The 18,002-nt window shown below is 35.5% G+C and overlaps 2 protein-coding genes across 5 annotated transcripts in view; one reads left to right on the top strand and one right to left on the bottom strand.

Annotated features, from left to right (window-relative positions):
* The first annotated feature begins 2,397 nt into the window (after positions 1-2,397).
* On the top strand, positions 2,398-16,761 carry LOC112503284 (1-deoxy-D-xylulose-5-phosphate synthase, chloroplastic). Of its 4 annotated transcripts, none has more exons than XM_025107344.1 (11): positions 2,398-2,759; positions 4,422-4,541; positions 4,613-4,777; positions 5,207-5,315; positions 5,413-5,681; positions 8,627-8,909; positions 11,952-12,241; positions 14,166-14,444; positions 15,201-15,485; positions 15,994-16,199; positions 16,295-16,761. In XM_025107344.1, exons 1-10 carry the CDS (start codon positions 2,589-2,591, stop codon positions 16,141-16,143), a joined length of 2,121 nt encoding a protein of 706 aa, XP_024963112.1. In that variant the 5' UTR covers positions 2,398-2,588; the 3' UTR covers positions 16,144-16,199; positions 16,295-16,761. The 4 variants fall into 4 exon arrangements, with proteins under 4 accessions (XP_024963112.1, XP_024963111.1, XP_024963113.1 ...); XM_025107343.1 differs by having other exon boundaries at positions 5,089-5,239; XM_025107345.1 differs by lacking the exons at positions 2,398-2,759; positions 4,422-4,541 and having other exon boundaries at positions 4,676-4,777; positions 5,089-5,315.
* Positions 16,762-17,731: 970 nt separating this feature from the next.
* Positions 17,732-18,002, bottom strand: part of LOC112503283 — a 2,006-nt gene continuing 1,735 nt past the window's right edge. The window contains exon 2 of the mRNA XM_025107342.1: positions 17,732-17,764. Coding sequence (XP_024963110.1) covers positions 17,732-17,764 — 33 coding nt within the window. The remainder of the gene's footprint in view (positions 17,765-18,002) is intronic.

Below are 18,002 nucleotides of genomic sequence, written 5' to 3'. Positions count from 1 at the left end.
TGCTCGTGCTTATCACGTGTTCTTGTTTGTAACCTGTTAATGATCTAACGGCTTAGATTAATTTGCTTTAGGTCATGTCAGAAAACGGTTATTTGCTTGTATAAATTGTATTTCAGTGAGCTTCCGTATTGTAATTGTTAACATTTTTCATCTATTGAAAATCATTTGAAGTTCTCTCTTGTGTTCATCAATCTTCATTACTGTGTTCTTATTGATTTCTACTTTGGTTGATTCATATCTTTTCCGCTGCATTATCCCTGTCAAACAGATCATCCAAGTAAGTAATTAATACCAAGAAAYCGAGTTAATCGATCCTACACAAATGTATTTCGTACCATTTCACAATTTAATAGCATGCTCATTACAAAATATGATCTCTAAACTTCTCACTTATTAATTTCTTAAATCACATACTCCATTACAACCTAAAATTCTTTCACACTACATATTCATTTTCCCTTAAACAATATATTGCAACTCTCTTTATGCTTACAAAACATACAATTCTAACATTATYATTGTGATACTTTTACCACTGTATATTTACTTCAAACCTCTCGATGTTTTACTTCATTAAGTAACACGACCGCGCGAAGCGCGATAACATTTCCTAGTTAGAGTATAATTTAAGAAAAGTGACAAAACAACTTAGAAATACTAAGGGCCTGTTTGTTTTTTCAGAAATCTCCTCTTAAACACCTCTGAAGTATGATTCAATCAGAAATTTACATTTTCAAACTGTTTGTTTTTTTCTTATTCTCAGAGCCTCTTATCTCTTAATATGGTCTGAACAAAAAAGTGGTAACTTGATCTTTTAAATCCTCTTATTCCCTTACCACACCTCCATCTCCTCCAGTTCTCTCAAACAGGATCGACCAAATCGAAGCAAACAAACAGATCTCGAAACAAATCATGAATCTTCAAGGTATGTCAATTTCCCCTCTAGATTTTTGTTTTGGTTTCGTCCTATGGTTCGTCCCTGTAAGTTTTCGTGGTTTTCTTCCCTGTTTTGATTTCGTCCCTGGTAGTTGATTTCGTCCTCTGATTTTGGCCCTTGTCGGGATTGTGGTTTTTTTTGGGTACTGTACAAGTTTCACATAACCAAAGAGAGGGAGAGTGGGGAGTTGGGAAAACAATTTCTGCATTTTGAGGGTCTTTCTCTTCTCATACCTCATCTGTGTAAAGTTTTTTGAGGTGGGTTTTTCCCCACCTTTCATTCAACCCATCACTGCATTTTTGGGTATTTTTCTTGCTTTTTTAGAGAATGCTTTAGTTTACTCTTGAAGTTGCTTGTTGACCCCTTTGTTCTTTTCACTAACCTGGTTCTCACTGATCGTCTATCTATGTGTATAATGCATTTTGGCAATATATTTCTCTTTTTGTAGTTTGATTGATGCATCTATGAGTATTTGATGATTATGCCTCGTTCGAGAACGAACTCAAAAAGTTGTTGGTTTAATCTGCAATTTAATCTTACCAAATGTTTCCTAGTTTCAATTATGATCAAGATTTGTGTCTTTTTAAAGGTCTTGAGAAGATCTTTGTAAGGTCATATGTTGCTTAAAGTAATTTATATTAGTTTATTTAAAGATATCTTAGTCGCTATCAATCAATCGAACCCATATGTTAGTTTCTGCTTTTATTAAGGATCAATGGCTCAAAACGGTTGCTCGCCATGGTTGTTTTAGCTGATCAAGAACACATACTACAGATAGTTGCAATTAAAGGAGATGTTTATGGAAATCTTAAGTTTAATTTCAGGCTTTAGACGCTTGTCAATTTAAAAAAAACAAACAGTATTACTAGTTTAGATTTCAGACTTTAAGACCACCTCTTATAAATAAAAAATGAAATCAGACTTCAGATTTCAGCAGCTTTTAAGAAATAATTGAGCTAATTTTTATCCATTAAAGGGGTGTTTGAGGTTGCTTATTTGAAGCAAACAATATTACTGGTTTAGATTTCAGACTTCAAGACCACCTCTTATAAATAAAAAATGAAATCAAATTTCATATTTCAGCACTTCTTAAAAAATAATTGAGCTAATTTTTATCCATTAAAGGGGTGTTTGAGGTTGCTTATTTGAAACATACAGTATTACTGGTTTAGATTTCAGACTTCAACACCACCTTTTATAAATAAAAAATAAAATCAAACTTCAGATTTCAACACCTCTTAAGAAATAATTAAGTTAATTTTTATCCATTAAATGAGTGTTCGAGGTTGATTATTTGAAACAAGTTATGTTTTTATAAAAGCGAAAATGTTTATTTTTGTGCTGCTGCCAATTGCCGGATGTCACCTCCAAAATCCTAATATTGTGAGGGGCCGGCTTCCCTACAAAATTAGTAACTTTCATTTCCGTTGCATAGTCCCTGGCCACTTCACTGATTCACATTCCAATACGCAGCAAACCCTAATTTCTGCTAAAACATAGATTCTCCTGTTTTAATTTAGTCTTTATTTATTCCGTGTTCATCAAAATATCCACCACCAACCTCTTTTCTTGTTCAATTTTGTAATTAACGTGCCTGATCATATTTCAATTCCAGTCACTCTTGGGTGAGGTGGGTTTTCGTCGATTTCTGATGATGACGACTGCTTCTGCACATTGTTCTTTGGGCGTCAATGCTCGTTTCCATGAAAATTCAAGACACTTTCCTTCTAAACTGGAGTTCTCAAGTGTTAATTTCCATTCCGACGGGGAATTTTTCAAGATTAGCTTCAATTCCTCCTCTGCTTCATCAATTTTCTTCAAGGTACACTACTTCCATGTTCGTCGTTTTTGTTGTTTATATTCACAATTTAAGGGGGGTCGCCTTTTAAATTAACAATTTCAAATGGTAGGTTATCCTTTTAGATTGTTTCTCCTCCCCTATGAGGAAATACTTTGCTTTTGTTTATTATTCTACTTGTATTCATTATTATTTTTTTGTTGATGCTTAGTTATAATTGGGGGTTGGTCAAGAATGAGGATTGACCGGTCTTCAATTATTGATGGAAAGTGCTTAATTGCTACTAATTCATGTTATATGGGTCGGTTGAAATAAGCCTACGAGTGTTTGAACGTTTCAAAGGTGATTATTGCTATTTGAAGAACTAGAAAACAATTAGTTGATTAAGATCATGGATAGGGATAGTCAGGTAATTTACATTTGTTTCAATCATCAGGTTTCTTAGGGCAATTCCTGATTTCTTTCCATGTGTCTTCAAATATGATCATTTTAATCACCAATGATGATCATAAAATCATAATAATTTGCCGAGTACTCTAAAGTGCTAATTGTTACTTAAAAATCAAGATAATCACTTTAGATGCATTTAAATACACCCACATATGTTTCATTCTGGACTTCTAAACGAGTATGCTCCTACATTTTGAGCCAAATTAGCATGCTTTTGAACTTCTATTATTCGATGTTTGATCGAAGGGTAAAATTCATAATTTATATGAAACTTTTGACCCTTGTAACACCAATATTTTATTTCTTTAAATAGTTATCCAGTAATATTTAATCGCATACACATTATGTAGGTGATTGACTCTTAAACTCCAAAGTGGACTCTGAATCTCGATGAATGTTTGTAGGATCATATGGGCAGAACATGGTATAACAAAATATAGGAAATCATGAGTTTTAAGCATTGGAATATTAGTTGCCCCATATCTTAATATTAGTGTGAGAGCATTTATTCCAGGTGATTTATTATGGTAAGATGATTCTCTAATAACACATATGGTTATGGTTCAAAGGTTCAAATTTTATGGCTCTATCCTTTTACGTCATTTGTTTTTAAGTTCAAGTGATTAACTTTTCTGACCATTGAACTTGCTTTTCTATCTTTTGCAAGCAAATTCATCGTTCTTGCAAAAATGCCAAAATTTAGTTCATTTTGAATGAGAGATTTTGGGCCAAAAGTGCCATGTATGATTTTTTTTTTTTTGCATTCACATTTGCATAATTTGTCCAAAAGTCGCTCATTCCCACCAAGTGTACTAGTGTTTATTTAGGTGGTTTTAGAAGAATAATGGTTTATTTCCAACAAAATACCAAGTATGACGGTTGTGAAAGCTAGTCACTCCTTTCATTTCTAGTTTCTTTGAATGTTCCAAGTGTATTTGGGCAACAGGAACATTTTTACACTAATAAGTTCAGTGGCGGAGTTACTAATTAACACTAGTGGAAAATTTTGAAATCATTTTATATGTGTAGCACCGAATTTTTATGCTTTCGTTTGCAATAAGGCTCACTACATGTATGACATGAATTCCCAATACTACCGTTAAAATGGTTCAAACCAGAAGCTTTAATCAATTGTTTTCCATTGGTAGACATGTATCATGTCTCACTAAATTCCTAAACATTCTCAACCATTGATCGGAAGTGCCATGTATTTTCATTTTGATTTGTTCGATACAGGGATGTGTAGGTCGAATATGTGCTCTACCTGAAGTAGGTGATGGATTTTCGGAGAAGCTCCCAACACCTATACTTGATACAATTGAAAGCCCTATGCACTTAAAGAACCTATCGCACAAGGTTTATGCTTTCCTTTATCCTTTATATTCTCTTGAAATCTCATCATCTCTCACTGACTGAGCTCTATACAGGAAATGAAACAATTGGCTGATGATATTCGCTCAGAATTGTCATTTATAATGAAAGAAACTCAAAAGTCCGTGAAAGCTAGCATGTCGGTGGTTGAGTTGACAATTGCCATACACCGTGTCTTTTCGGCTCCCATGGACAAAATATTGTGGGATGTCGGCGAGCAAGTAAGGGCGTATCAATGCTTATTGTATGCCTACTGAATTTCAATTCTTGATATAAAAGTTCTAACATAAAAGAATGTCAAGATCCTTTTTTCCTACTACTGCTTTGACCTATATTTAGGTGTTTTATAGGAGGTCCTCTTAACTAAACTGAAAACTGAAAACAGAAGGGTAGAAGCCTTACAAAACTTACATCAATGTGTGTTTACGTTAGCTCAGAGTGGTGTGACAATAGTGTGAAGTTTGATGCTTTTTTGTTGATAGATACAGTATGATACACTTAATGATAAATAATTCTTTTGAAATGCGAGCAGACTTATGCACATAAAATTCTTACTGGAAGGAGGTCTGTTATGCATACGCTTAGACAAAAGGATGGAATTTCTGGTTATACTTCTCGTTCCGAGAGTGAGTTCGATCCCTTTGGTGCAGGGCATGGATGCAACAGCATTTCAGCTGGACTTGGTATATTATTCTATCTTTTTTCATCTTGAGTTATTGACTTCAACGCACTTGAACCATGTTCATAATATGGGTAAAAGTAAGATTTTGCAAAAGCATGTTCATAGTTGTCATTGCAAGTGAATTCTTTTCTTAATTTCATGTAAAGTTTTAAATACATAGGTGTTCCTACGCAGGAATGGCCATTGCACGAGATATTAAAGGGAAGAGAGACCGAGTAGTTGCAGTTATAAGCAATGAAACCACTATGGCTGGCCAGCTTTATGAGGCTATGAGCAATGCAGGATATCTGGATTCCGATATGGTTGTGATATTAAATGATAATCGTCGGTCGTTACACCCTAAACTTGAGGAGGCCCCTAAAACGCCAATTAATGCGCTCTCAAGTGCTCTAAGCAAGTTGCAGTCTAGCAAATTGTTCCGGAAGTGGAGAGAAGTTGCCAAGGTATAAATTTTCTTTGATCATTTTATTAAATCAAGTATGATTGTGAAAGAATAATTATTTTCTACTTCAAATGATTGACATGCTTCAGGATTACAATATAACACAATACATTTTTGTTTTGGGGAACTGATAGTATCTAGTGATAGATATATATTTCTCTTTTCAAGATTTGCAAGGAAGCTCGTCAGAGAAATAATAAAAATAAATCTAAACGAGGAAACCCTCCTATTAAAAACTAAGTTAACTTGTGCAGGTTCTCTTGATGTAGTTCTCTCCAATTTGTATTTTGATAATTTATGAGACTACAAGAATCACAATCATACACAGATTTGAAATGATTAATAATGCATATAACTTTTCTAATGGTGAGAAACACACATTAGAGTTGCTAAAATTCTTTCCATATTGTTACAAACATACAATGAATTCATGTCCTGTCATTAAATTCCTTCTGATTTATTAGAACTAAAAGAATTCCATTTAAGCATCATAACTTCCATACCAAGGTTAGCACGGTTAATGACAAGTATTAATAATCATTTCTAAAGGGTGGATGTACCTTCAGAATTCAATGGTGCACGGGTGCACTTATAGGGCCATAAAGTCTGCAGTAGGTGTAGGTGGGTGTAACAGCTCACTATTGGTTAGTTATTCCTAAGGTTAAAAACTTAGTTGTGTGATTAAATAGAATCACCGTAAGTGCATTCTAAGGATTTTAGACTGGTCAACTTGGATTCTATGTGAATAGTATACAGATTTACTTTATAACAAAACGGTGTTAAATGATGCTTCCAATGTACTAATCGGTTAACAATATGTAGCGACGGTTAAACCAAGAGTAAGATTATCAACATGGAACTACAAGTAATACGGTAGTGGATGATAAACATAATAAATGTTTGAGGAGTTAGCATTATCTAAATGAAGTCAAGATATGTTCAGTTCGGAACCAAGATTATATTGTAATGGGTATAAATTACATGTTATATATGTATGTCAAAATGTTGAGAAAAATGAGACGAACCCAACAATATAGTTATCTATATAAGAAGGAATTTATAGTATCTTTATAGCAAGGAATTTATAATAAAACATATAATGTAAAACAAATTATTATTATGCATAGATCTACTCAATTAAGAAGAGAATATAAATTTATAACGAAAATTATTCGCTTAGTGGAGTTAAATAGGTGGTGGGAAAGTGGGTTTAAGTGGAGATGAAATGGACGGTTTTCTTTAGGAAATCAACCTCCTCTCCCATATGCATTTGATGTCATTGTATCACCCTACAAATAGAAGGGTTATTCTTTCTCTACTGCATTTCCTTTCAGCTCTGAATTATTCTCACAAAAACACACAGAAAAATCGTGAAGGGGAAACAAAGAGCAGGAGCATTACAGGGAAAGTTAGAAGCAAAGGAAATAGAAAATTAACAACAATCAAGCCTTAAAATAGCCATATAAGTCAAGGTGATTGCATGGTTCTCATTCAATACTGAGATAAACAATAGGGATATGTCTTTTGCTTACATGAACACATTCTTCCTGCTGAAAGTTTCATGGTTTCATAATGCATACTCATGTTGATAATTGCAAATTTCAGTTCTTATAAGAAACGTTGGTTATGGAGTTGTTTTACCGGGTACATGGTCCGGTTGAGTTTATATTCATGAAAGGGTGAAGCAAACGAGGATAACTGGTTAAACCACTGCAGGATTACTTGGATTTTGAATATGCGGCCGAGACGATTCAAAATTACTTATCTGTAGCTCAATTACTTGCTGCTGATTTGGTGCATTCATGAAATCATGAGATTTTGTTTGGAAGTATTGGTTTTTAAATGAAATTGGCATGAAAAAAGTGTCTTACAACACGTACATAGAACTTGTAATAACCCGGCAATATTTTTCCTTAAAAATGTGTGTATCGCAGGGAAGTGATGGGGTTGAAACAATTAGCCAGGAGACTCGGAAAAGTTCGGTTAGTAAAAGGGTGATGTATAGTTTTGATGCTAAACAATAGGAATCGTTTCACTAAGGTTTGGTAAAATTAATGCTAATATTCTGGCTGTATTACTCACAGTCGAGTGCTTACAAACGGGTTTCTGGCTTTCGAGAGGCCAGAATCTCTCCACAGGACTCATGCAAAAAGTGTTTACCAAAACATAATGCCTACTTACTGGACCCTCACGACTTATTTATAATTATAGAGTGTCATCTATGACTATGAGATGGTAATGATTATCTAGTATCAACCTAGCATCATCAATGCAAAGACCATTCCCATTACCATTCATCATTATTACCATTTTCGTTCCTTCCAGTTCTTAACCAAGCAGCTCCCAAATAGAAATTAAAAATATTACAAGTTAATTGGAACATTTTAAGTGTTAATATCTACCGGTACTGGAAATTATCTCGTATTTGAAAATGCTTAGATGCTTAACCATTCTTGTCATATTATCTATATGTATTTGGATTTGATCCCAATTATTTCCTGTTTGTTGGGGAAGAAGCATATATTGTTGAGGTTATCAACCATAAGTTACAATGGTTATGAATCTCTTAGTAGCAAATTAAAACGAAATGCTTAGTGATTCACCTTTGTAATTTCAACTGATTTTTGTAAGAGAAAGGTTACAAGGACACTTAGAGCAATTAGGATGACTGATTTCTTTTTTCTCTGGTTTCTGTCGGAATATTGTCATTATAAATTGGCTCTTTGTTCTTTTCTGCATATCCTACTAAATATTTGCAAGATTTTTAAGAATCGTAGCCATGAATGTGAACGTAGGTAAATTGTTGAACTGTGTCAATCCACTGTTTGATTTGTTCATTTCTGTAATTGTTGTTGTGCATGTGTGATATTGTTGATTATAACATAATCAACCTTGAGAATTCGAGTGTTGTTGGTAATTATACAATTTATTGATCTTATTTTGTAGGGTTTAACAAAGAGAATCGGTAAGGGTATGTACGAATGGGCGGCAAAAGTTGATGAGTATGCACGTGGTATGATTGGTCCACCAGGGTCAACCCTATTTGAAGAACTTGGTTTGTATTACATTGGTCCTGTGGATGGACACAACATCGAAGACCTTATATGTGTTCTTAATCAAGTGGCATCCCTGGATTCTACCGGTCCTGTTTTGGTTCATGTCATAACTAAGGAAGATAAAGAAGTACAAGATGGGAAGCAGATTGGGATATCGAACAAATACAAAGAAGGTATGTGCTTTTATGCCTTCTTTACTCATTTTATAATTTATAGCATAAGTCATCATCTTTATCATTTGATAACCTCGGATCTTTAAGCTTGTCACTAACTTAACTCAACAATATCTAAGATCTATTTGTGATGTTACTTTCAATGTAAGTCGTTAACATACTCCCTCCGGTGACTACACACAAAAGGAACTTGTTAACATAAGCACGATTATTATTTTTGTAATAATGACAGGTAAATAGATAACTTCATTTTGGAGCCTTTCAAAAAGGAAAGAAGTCAATGGAGGAATTATTAGACATCCATCATATTCCCCAATAATGACAATGGGGGAATCTTGTAAAACTAAATGTTGTCAATATTTTGATTACTTGTAGGCAAAAAGGCAATTTTACATTGAAACATTTGCCAAATAGGGTAATGTTTTCCTTGTGACATTTTTGTAATAAATATAAAATCCCGTTTGTTTAGGAGGGGAGGGAGTAAATTTTCCCATTGAGGTAGAATTTGCATCAATGAGTTCACTTCTTTTTTCCTCTATGATATAAATTGATTCTTAGCGTCCATGTATATACAGTTTTTATCTTCCAGTTGTTTTTTCTCCGCTCCTTGTTTGTACACTTGGGGGCCTTTGATAGGGTATTAGTAGGTGGGGAATGGAAATGCTAATAATTGATGGTGTTTGGTTCAAATAGGGAATGGGAGTGGAATGATCGGTGGTGCTTGGTTTTTTATAGTTCAATCAATCATTGTATTAGTAAAACCATTCCTCCCCAATATGGGGGAATCTAAAACTACGTCTCTTACTATCGCCTATCCCCCCACCCTCCTTGTTTTTGCTGGTGATGGCTGTTTTCTGTATCCGCCGGTGCTGACCGTTTCTTCCTCTCCATCTCGATTTTCAGTTCGATATCCATCTATTTTTTTTTTTTTTCAGTTTGATGCTCATATTCGGTTTGAGATTTTCATTTTGATTTCCATCTCAATTTGCAATAATTTTGTGTGTGAAAGAACCTTAACGTTCTGCTGTTCTTCAAGTCTAGATTGGATTGAAGATTTGAAGATTGATGGGGAACAGAGTTGCAAACTCAAGAGGTGGTGTGATTAGGGCTACAATTCTTCTTCTCAATGTTGTTTTTTTCATCACCAAACATGAACAATGCAAAGCAATATGAAATAATATAAAAACAATGCAATGAATATACCCATTGTCATTCCTCAACAAATTGATTCTCATTCCTTAAAATGGACCAAACGCCTCCTAATATTTAATATATGCATATTTAATATACAAAAAACTACTTATTAGTTATTACAAAAGGTTTGATTTAGTGTCAAATGTGCAAACATGGACATTTTTCATGAAAGTTGTTCATTTATTTTAGGAGTGACGGTCGAGGGGGTGAGGAGGGAAGTCCGAAGAGAACGTGGGTTGAGCAATTGAGGATGGATATGGCATCCTCAGACATTTCTGAGGACATAACCTCCGATAGGAGTACTTGGAGTCTAGAGACGGAGGATTAGGGTAGTAGACTAGATGTGGCATGTGGGCCCTGTAGCTAGCGTGGGTGTACAGAAGGGAGTTGGAGAGGTTGGGAGTTAGAGGGCTAGCAGTTTAGGCTAGAGATGTGTTTTTGCCTTGCTCGGTATATGTTCTCCCTTCCTCTCTGCGTGTGTTTTATCTTACATTGCCTTTTGTATGTTTTCAATGCACCTACTTGTGTTTTCTTATTTATTTTTCTTGTTCTATTTGTCACCATGTGTTAGTCCTTGTTTCTTCTACTTGTTTGTTCACACTCTTGCACAAGCCAAGGATATTTATGGAAGCAACCACTCTACTCCTTTAGGGTAGAGGTGAGGTTTGCATACATCCCACCCCAAGCTACTTTTTTGAGTGGATTTACCAGGTCAGTTTGGTTTTATTAGCTGTAGATTCCTTTTGCCGGTTATTCACACATAGCAATTGTTGAGAATGTCTTGAATTCTCTTGGGGAGCCTTGGTTTTAGACCAACATAGGTCATGTTCTGTTCTCCGATTTTCTCCAACCCCTTGAACATGGTTGCATCAATGGTTGCATTAATTTTCATTTTTTTTCTTTTTAACATCTTTTTTGCAATGAAAACTAGCAATCAGGCTAACCTCATGGTCCTTGTTTTAATATATGTCTCGACATATAAACTGAAACAGATGCTTCTTTGAATATACATTCTTCAAAAGGAAAAAAAAATCTCATATTTTGGGTTGATTGCATTTTAGTACCTGAACTTCTGGAGGGTGTATGGGCCAGGGCCTGAGATTCGAATCAGAGAATACAATACTCTTAAACTTGTACTAGGCCAATTTCCATATACCTTTATCGAAAGTCAAATGTTTGATTTAAGGCTTTGCTCCAGTGGGTCATTAGGTTTAAGTTCATGTGTTTAACCATCAAAAGTCCATCATATATAGTTTGCAGACAAAAAATCAAAACTTTAATCTCTATGTGCATGAGGAGAGGAGAGAAACAATAAGGAGATCTACAACAGACAGAAACTTAGGAGACGTATGCACAACAGAACTTAAAATATAAAATTTGTGCTGAACACTTCAAGAAAACACGTCAAGTCGCATCTCATCCCTAACCAAGTCCCACTCGAGCCATGCCAAAGTTAGTTTAACTTTTATACATGTGCACCTGGTGCATATTCGCCCACACCCTAGCTGCATCCAGCATCCACACCCAATTTGCATCTGGTGCGGATAGGTCACCTTAACTCAAAAGTACCAGTAGTTATCTAAGAATGTTAAATAATTGATTAAACTACCCGTTGACACGTAATTAGTTTGCTCTATTTGACGTCTTGACTATTTTTAAGCAGTGAGACGAACATTTTCTGAATTGAAATCTATAAGCTAAAAAGAGACTTGGGAAGTAGAAATTGTTGGCCTAAAAAATCTTATTTGAATTTATGTATAAAACCTTTTGAAAAGAAGTACGACATTGTTGGTGAATTCTTTGTTATCAAAACCCAGTATTTAGTTATTTTCCTCTTATATGAAACAGAGCCTTATGAGTCGGACTCACAACCCAATAATCGTAGCGAAACTTATGGCGACCGCTTTGCCCAGGCTTTGACCACTGAAGCACAGATAGACAAAGATATCATGGTAGTTCATGCAGGAATGGGAATCGACCCGTCACTTAAATTATTTCAGGAAAAGTTCCCAGACAGGTTATTTGATGTAGGGATGGCAGAACAGCATGCTGTAACATTCTCTGCTGGCTTATCATGTGGTGGGTTGAAGCCATTTTGTATAATACCATCTACCTTTCTTCAGAGAGCATATGATCAGGTTCTCTCCCTCTTTCTCCTCTCCGACACACACACTAAAGATTTTGACACTGATGATAAGATCAGCATGCTGTAACATTCTTAGTTGTCCGATTTTGATTTTAAATGCCACTTCTAAATATATATGTATATAGAGGGAGTTTCAAATAGAAACCATAAAAATCAATCTTAACCATCCATCTAGTTTAATGAATATTTGGTTTCATAAATATTTCGATTGTTTCCTTATCTATAGCAATGATCATAATGAATGAACTCTATCATCTTCTATAAATATCTCAATTGGTTCCTAATACAAGTGCTGATCTGTATGGTTTGTAAGAATTCCATGGTTTGTATTTTAAACTCTCTATGTGTGTGTATATATATTGTGGAAGGTTTAGAAGCGCAAAAAAGTTGAGGAGGTGTGAATCAGTGGTTCATAAGTGAATCATTGGTAAACCTGAAAAAATTCCATTTGAAGATGCATATGTGAACCCACGTTTCCTTTACCAATGATTCACATTGAACCTTTGATTTGCACCTTCTCAACTTTTTTGCAAGAGAACATAACCTTCATATACCTTCAACTACTTTTATTTGCCTATTTTTATCATTATGATCGAAACTTTACAAATTAATGCATGTAAAAGTGATTGTGTATGTAAAAGCTCGTGAAAGTGGAACTAATTGTGAACATAAAAATAGATGTAGGTTTTTAAGGTAGATGAAGTTAGATCAAAAGAGTCAACTCAACCAAAGGCTCGAAAGTGTTCTTACCATTCTCACCATTCTTATTATCTTCCATGATCCCAAGTATATATATATATATATATATATATATATATATATAAAGGGGGAAAATCATATAGAAATCGTGAAAATCAGTTTGTATGTGTTGTTCATCGTTCATACAATCATAGTTGTTAAAAGCACGCCTAGGCTCAGAGGCTCATAAGGCTCAAGGTTCTGGGCTTTTTAAAAGTCGAGGCTTGGCATATTCGTAAGTCAAACTAAGGCACTGCACCTTGGCTGAGGCGCCTTGTGGGCCTAGACGCGCCTCATAAAGAGTTATTAAATACCTAGCCAAACCTTAATGTTAATTAAGTTCTTTCCATCTTATCATCTTCTAGACTTCAAAGTAAGAGCTCTAAATAGATGTCAAGAATCAAACCCTAATATTAAATAAGCAATCCTTAGAACTTCAAGCCGCCTTCTCTATAAATACTCAGACCTTAAAACTTATCCCTCCCGGCTCACGCTTTAAACCTTTCTCCCTTCTGACTCTGTCGAAGTACTACTGGTTGCTGCATTAGAGGCTTTGATGCATATTTGAGTTGTGTGTAACTATGTGTATGTGTGTGTGTATATGTATTTTGATAAAATGCACCTCGCATTTTTGAGGCCCGTGCCTCACGACTGTGCCTCACACCTAGGCCCCGGGACCCATTTGCGCCTAAGTGCCCCTTGAGCCTTTAACAAATTTGCACACAATGTTGTTTCATAATGGAACGTCAATGAATGTTTTGCATGTGAAAAAAACGCAAAATTACGTTTATACATGGAACACACTCATACTCACACAACAAGAACAAAACTTGTGAAACAATATGAATCATAGCTTAAAATCAAACTCATTGGATGGTTTTGGTTGATTTTCATGGGTTTGGTTTTCACATTTGTTGTTTCATCTATGAACCAATACATGTAACTTGTTTTCACGGTTTTTGACTTCTAGATGGCTTCAATATTATTTGCAATATATATATATATATATATATATATTATGTTTTCTTGTGCATTTTGATGTATTTATTGATGGAAAAAGGTCATTGTGAAACATTAGGTTGTGGGATCTAGAAAGCCCATAACGTTCTACTAGCACAAAATTTGGCAGCGGAGAGTATGATTGTCTAACTGGTCCTGTTCTTGTTGCACCTCTTTAGGTGGTTCACGATGTAGATCGGCAAAAGATACCAGTACGTTTTGTGATTCCGAGTGCTGGTTTGGTAGGCTCTGATGGTCCCACAAAATGTGGAGCTTTTGATATAACCTTCATGTCGTGTTTGCCAAACATGATAGTGATGGCGCCTTCTGATGAAGTTGAGCTTGCAAACATGGTGGCAACTGCATCTTGCATTGATGATAGGCCAATCTGCTTCCGATATCCTAGAGGCGCCATTGTGAAGTCAAACAGCTCTATATGCCATGGAGTTCCCATTGAGGTAAAATGTGGTACCATCTCCATCTATTGCTTGCGAACAATAATTTTAACGAGTGATAAAATTTCCCACCATCGTTCCCCGATTTTTGCCCTATCACTAGTGGTTACTCCCGATCCGAAGCACCCCTTTTCCATTCATAGAGAGATCCAATCRTCAAAATCAATAAAAAGGCCATCATGGACCAAGATCCAAAGGGATCAATCTTGTTGGGACTTTGCTTTTTGTTGCAAACAAACGTATAACTGAAAAATTACGTGGAAAAAAAAGAACAAGTACATATTGCAAGAATAAGCATTTTTGTTAAATTATGGAAATGTAATGCAAAAATAATCATCATACTTGCCACTTTTGTCCGTACTTGCCACATCTGTCCACAACCGTTTGTTGCTGCTAACTGTAGTGTTCATTTTGCATTTTCTTAACAACGGGTTCTTGTATGTTTATGGTGTCCCAGATGTCGATTTAGAAAATTCATTTGATACCTTCTCCTGTCCCTGCTTCCTTTTTCTATTCACCCGTATCTATTATGCGTTTGCACACACTTCTACGTTACATTGTTACTATGCTACTTTTCTCACCTGTCTCCTTGTATTTCTGTTTTTGTTTGCATAAAAAGGGTGTCTACCCTTTGGGATAGAGGCAAGGTCGTCATACTTCTTACCCATCCCCCCCCCCAAAAAAAAAAAAGAACCCTACATTTGTGTGGGATATACTGCATTCATTTGGTTTGGTTACTTGATACCTTCTCTTGTCTAGATTGGTAAAGGAAGAGTTCTTGTAGAGGGTAAAGACATTGCTTTGCTCGGCTACGGAGATATGGTCCAGAACTGCCTTAGAGCTCACTCCCTTCTTTCAGAACTCGGGATCGAGGTCACAGTTGCTGATGCAAGATTCTGCAAGCCCCTCGATATAAAACTTGTCAGACAATTATGTGAAAACCACTCCTTCTTGATCACTGTTGAGGAAGGCTCTATCGGAGGATTTGGATCACATGTTGCACAGTTTTTAACCCTTGATGGCAAACTTGATGGATCAATCAAGGTATTGTATTTCATTACGTCATTTCATCTTTCCGACCCTTGTAGTTTTGGCCGATGAAATACCACTACACTTTGCATGCGTGAGCGACTTTAGATAACTCATGGAAATTAAATGCAAACAAAAAAACGTTGTACTTTCCATTTTTGTCTATAGTCGCAAATTCTTCCAAAGTGTAGTGGTATTTTGCATTTCCTTTTGCAACTGAAAGCCATGTGCGATGATTCAAAAAAGTTAAATCACTTTGTTTCATCAAACACATAATATTACACAGCTCGATTTACCATTAAGTCGGCTATAGAGAGTTATGTGTTTCCTCACTTGTTATATGTTGCATATATTGTCTATTTTTTTTTCCCTTTCTGCTCCTGCTTATTTACTGATTTTGGTTCTTTTTCCTTTTTTGCTCACACTTTTGCACAAGTTGGGTTCGTTTATAGCGATCTTTTTATGTCGAATGATTTAAATGGATAGACCTTAATCTGGCATAAATGTATTAAAATCCTTCCAGTGGAGGCCGATTGTGTTACCAGACAACTACGTCGAGCAAGCATCACCAATGGAACAACTTTCTCTAGCCGGGCTAACCGGACACCACATTGCTGCAACGGCACTGAGCCTGCTTGGTCGAACCCGTGAAGCTCTGCTGTTGATGTGTTAAAAGACGCATTTGTAAATCCGGTGTTGGTGTTAATTTGTACATTCAATCTATATGAGGTATCTTTAACTTCTATTCATTTATTTGGTTGGATGAAATTGCAATCACCATCTTGAGTAAATATGATGGAAATTTTCATTTTGATCTGCTGCAGGTTCTGTCCTTTTGAAAATGCGTTTTTTACAGCTGTTTTTTGTCTGGCTTGGAGGTCATGAATGCAACAATATAGACCATGAAGCTTTATGGCTGATGGAAATGTTTCCATAGTTTTTATTATGGTACCAAATCCATCATCATTCATTTCTTTCTCCTACATCTTCTCGATTCTAGATTCGAAACAGGACTTGCATTTTACCAGTAAGCAATCCGATTATCTGTATAGATTGGAAGGGGTTTTCAATGATGGATGGAGCGTGTTTTTTTAAATGGGAAGGACAGCTTTGAAGAAAATTTGGTTTTCTGCATAAAGCTCATTTCTAGAAGCTTACCGTCACTTTCTATATCATTAAGTCATTACCAAACAGTCATATATAGGCATAGCTGACAGAATAAGCCGAATCCTAGACTTATTGGGTGGGAAATAGTAGATTTGTTTTGTAGTAGTTTGGTTTATCCATCTTGGTTGGGATTCTCTTAAATATGATGTATGTTTTAGACTAATGTATGGTTTAGACCCATAAGACTTAATAATCAAATCAGTATCGAAGCAAGTTAGTTTGAGTAAGAGACTGTTTACCAAACGCTTACAAGTTAAGTGCGTATTCGATAGAGCACCACCCTCGCCTACTTTATCCGATAACATTCTTGGCCATTAAAATGGATTGCTAGGTGGCATTTGTTTTTTAGGAGGTGCTGAATTCTGAAGTCTTGTTTCACGTCTGATTGATAAGAGGTAGCATTAAATTCTAAAATCTGAATCAGTAAGATTGTTTTTGTAAACTGACAAATGTCTGAAGTGTAAGGGGTCATTTATCAAACACTTGTTTGGCTAAGCGATTTACAAGTCACATTACCTTACTGGATGCATATGGCAAGGATCAAGAATCTTACTAGGTAAGAGCGAAAGCAAGGATGAGAGTCTTACCTGGTAAGTGAGGGTCGTCGTCTCTTATCATGGTTGACGTTTATCGGGTAAATTGTTGCATACAATGCGGTTTTTATGGATTAAAATTTTACCCGGTAAGTAAGTGTTAGTATTAAGTTGTACAATGGTAAACACTTTCCGGATAATCGTGTGGTAAACAACCCCTAAATCTGAATCAAAATAGTAATCCAAATACAATTCCCTTCTATAATCACCAAAATCAAAATCAAAATCAAAACTTCAAAAAAACCACCATTTTTGAATCAAAATATTCCATATATTAATGGTGTGAATCTGATCCTTAGTATACATATTTTGCAATCAAGTAGAGATTTAGGGTAGGCAATGCTAAATCAGAAACCAACAGTGGGCTCCAACATCAAAAATCAAACATTTCTAAACATCAAAAAGATGGAATCGAACCCAAATCCCTTCTTCTTGAACTCCTCCACTCATCTTCTTTCTCCCTATCCAACAGTTATGCACGCGATTCCACTTCAGATCAGATCAGCCCGAGAGAACAGAGGAGAATTCCAAAACCTGAAGTTATTTTCAATGCAACATAGTTCAATTTACATGAAACACAACCTCCAATTCCATGTGTAACTAATCCAAGCTTTAGCTTTATTCAATTACATAAACCTATGGAGATGACACCAACCAAAATGAAGTGAAATGTATCCTAGGTCGTCTATCCTAGGGAGAGGATATTTGTTCTTCACAGTTGCCTTATTGAGTTCTCTGTAATCAATACACATTCTCATGGTGCCGTCCTTCT

Source organism: Cynara cardunculus, unplaced genomic scaffold (genome assembly GCF_001531365.2).
Source record: "Cynara cardunculus var. scolymus isolate 2C unplaced genomic scaffold, CcrdV1 Un_Scaffold_2818, whole genome shotgun sequence".
In the NCBI taxonomy this organism is placed as follows: domain Eukaryota; kingdom Viridiplantae; phylum Streptophyta; class Magnoliopsida; order Asterales; family Asteraceae; genus Cynara; species Cynara cardunculus.
The sequence above is the reverse complement of the archived record's forward strand: the minus strand, read 5'-3'. Positions and strand labels throughout refer to the sequence as shown.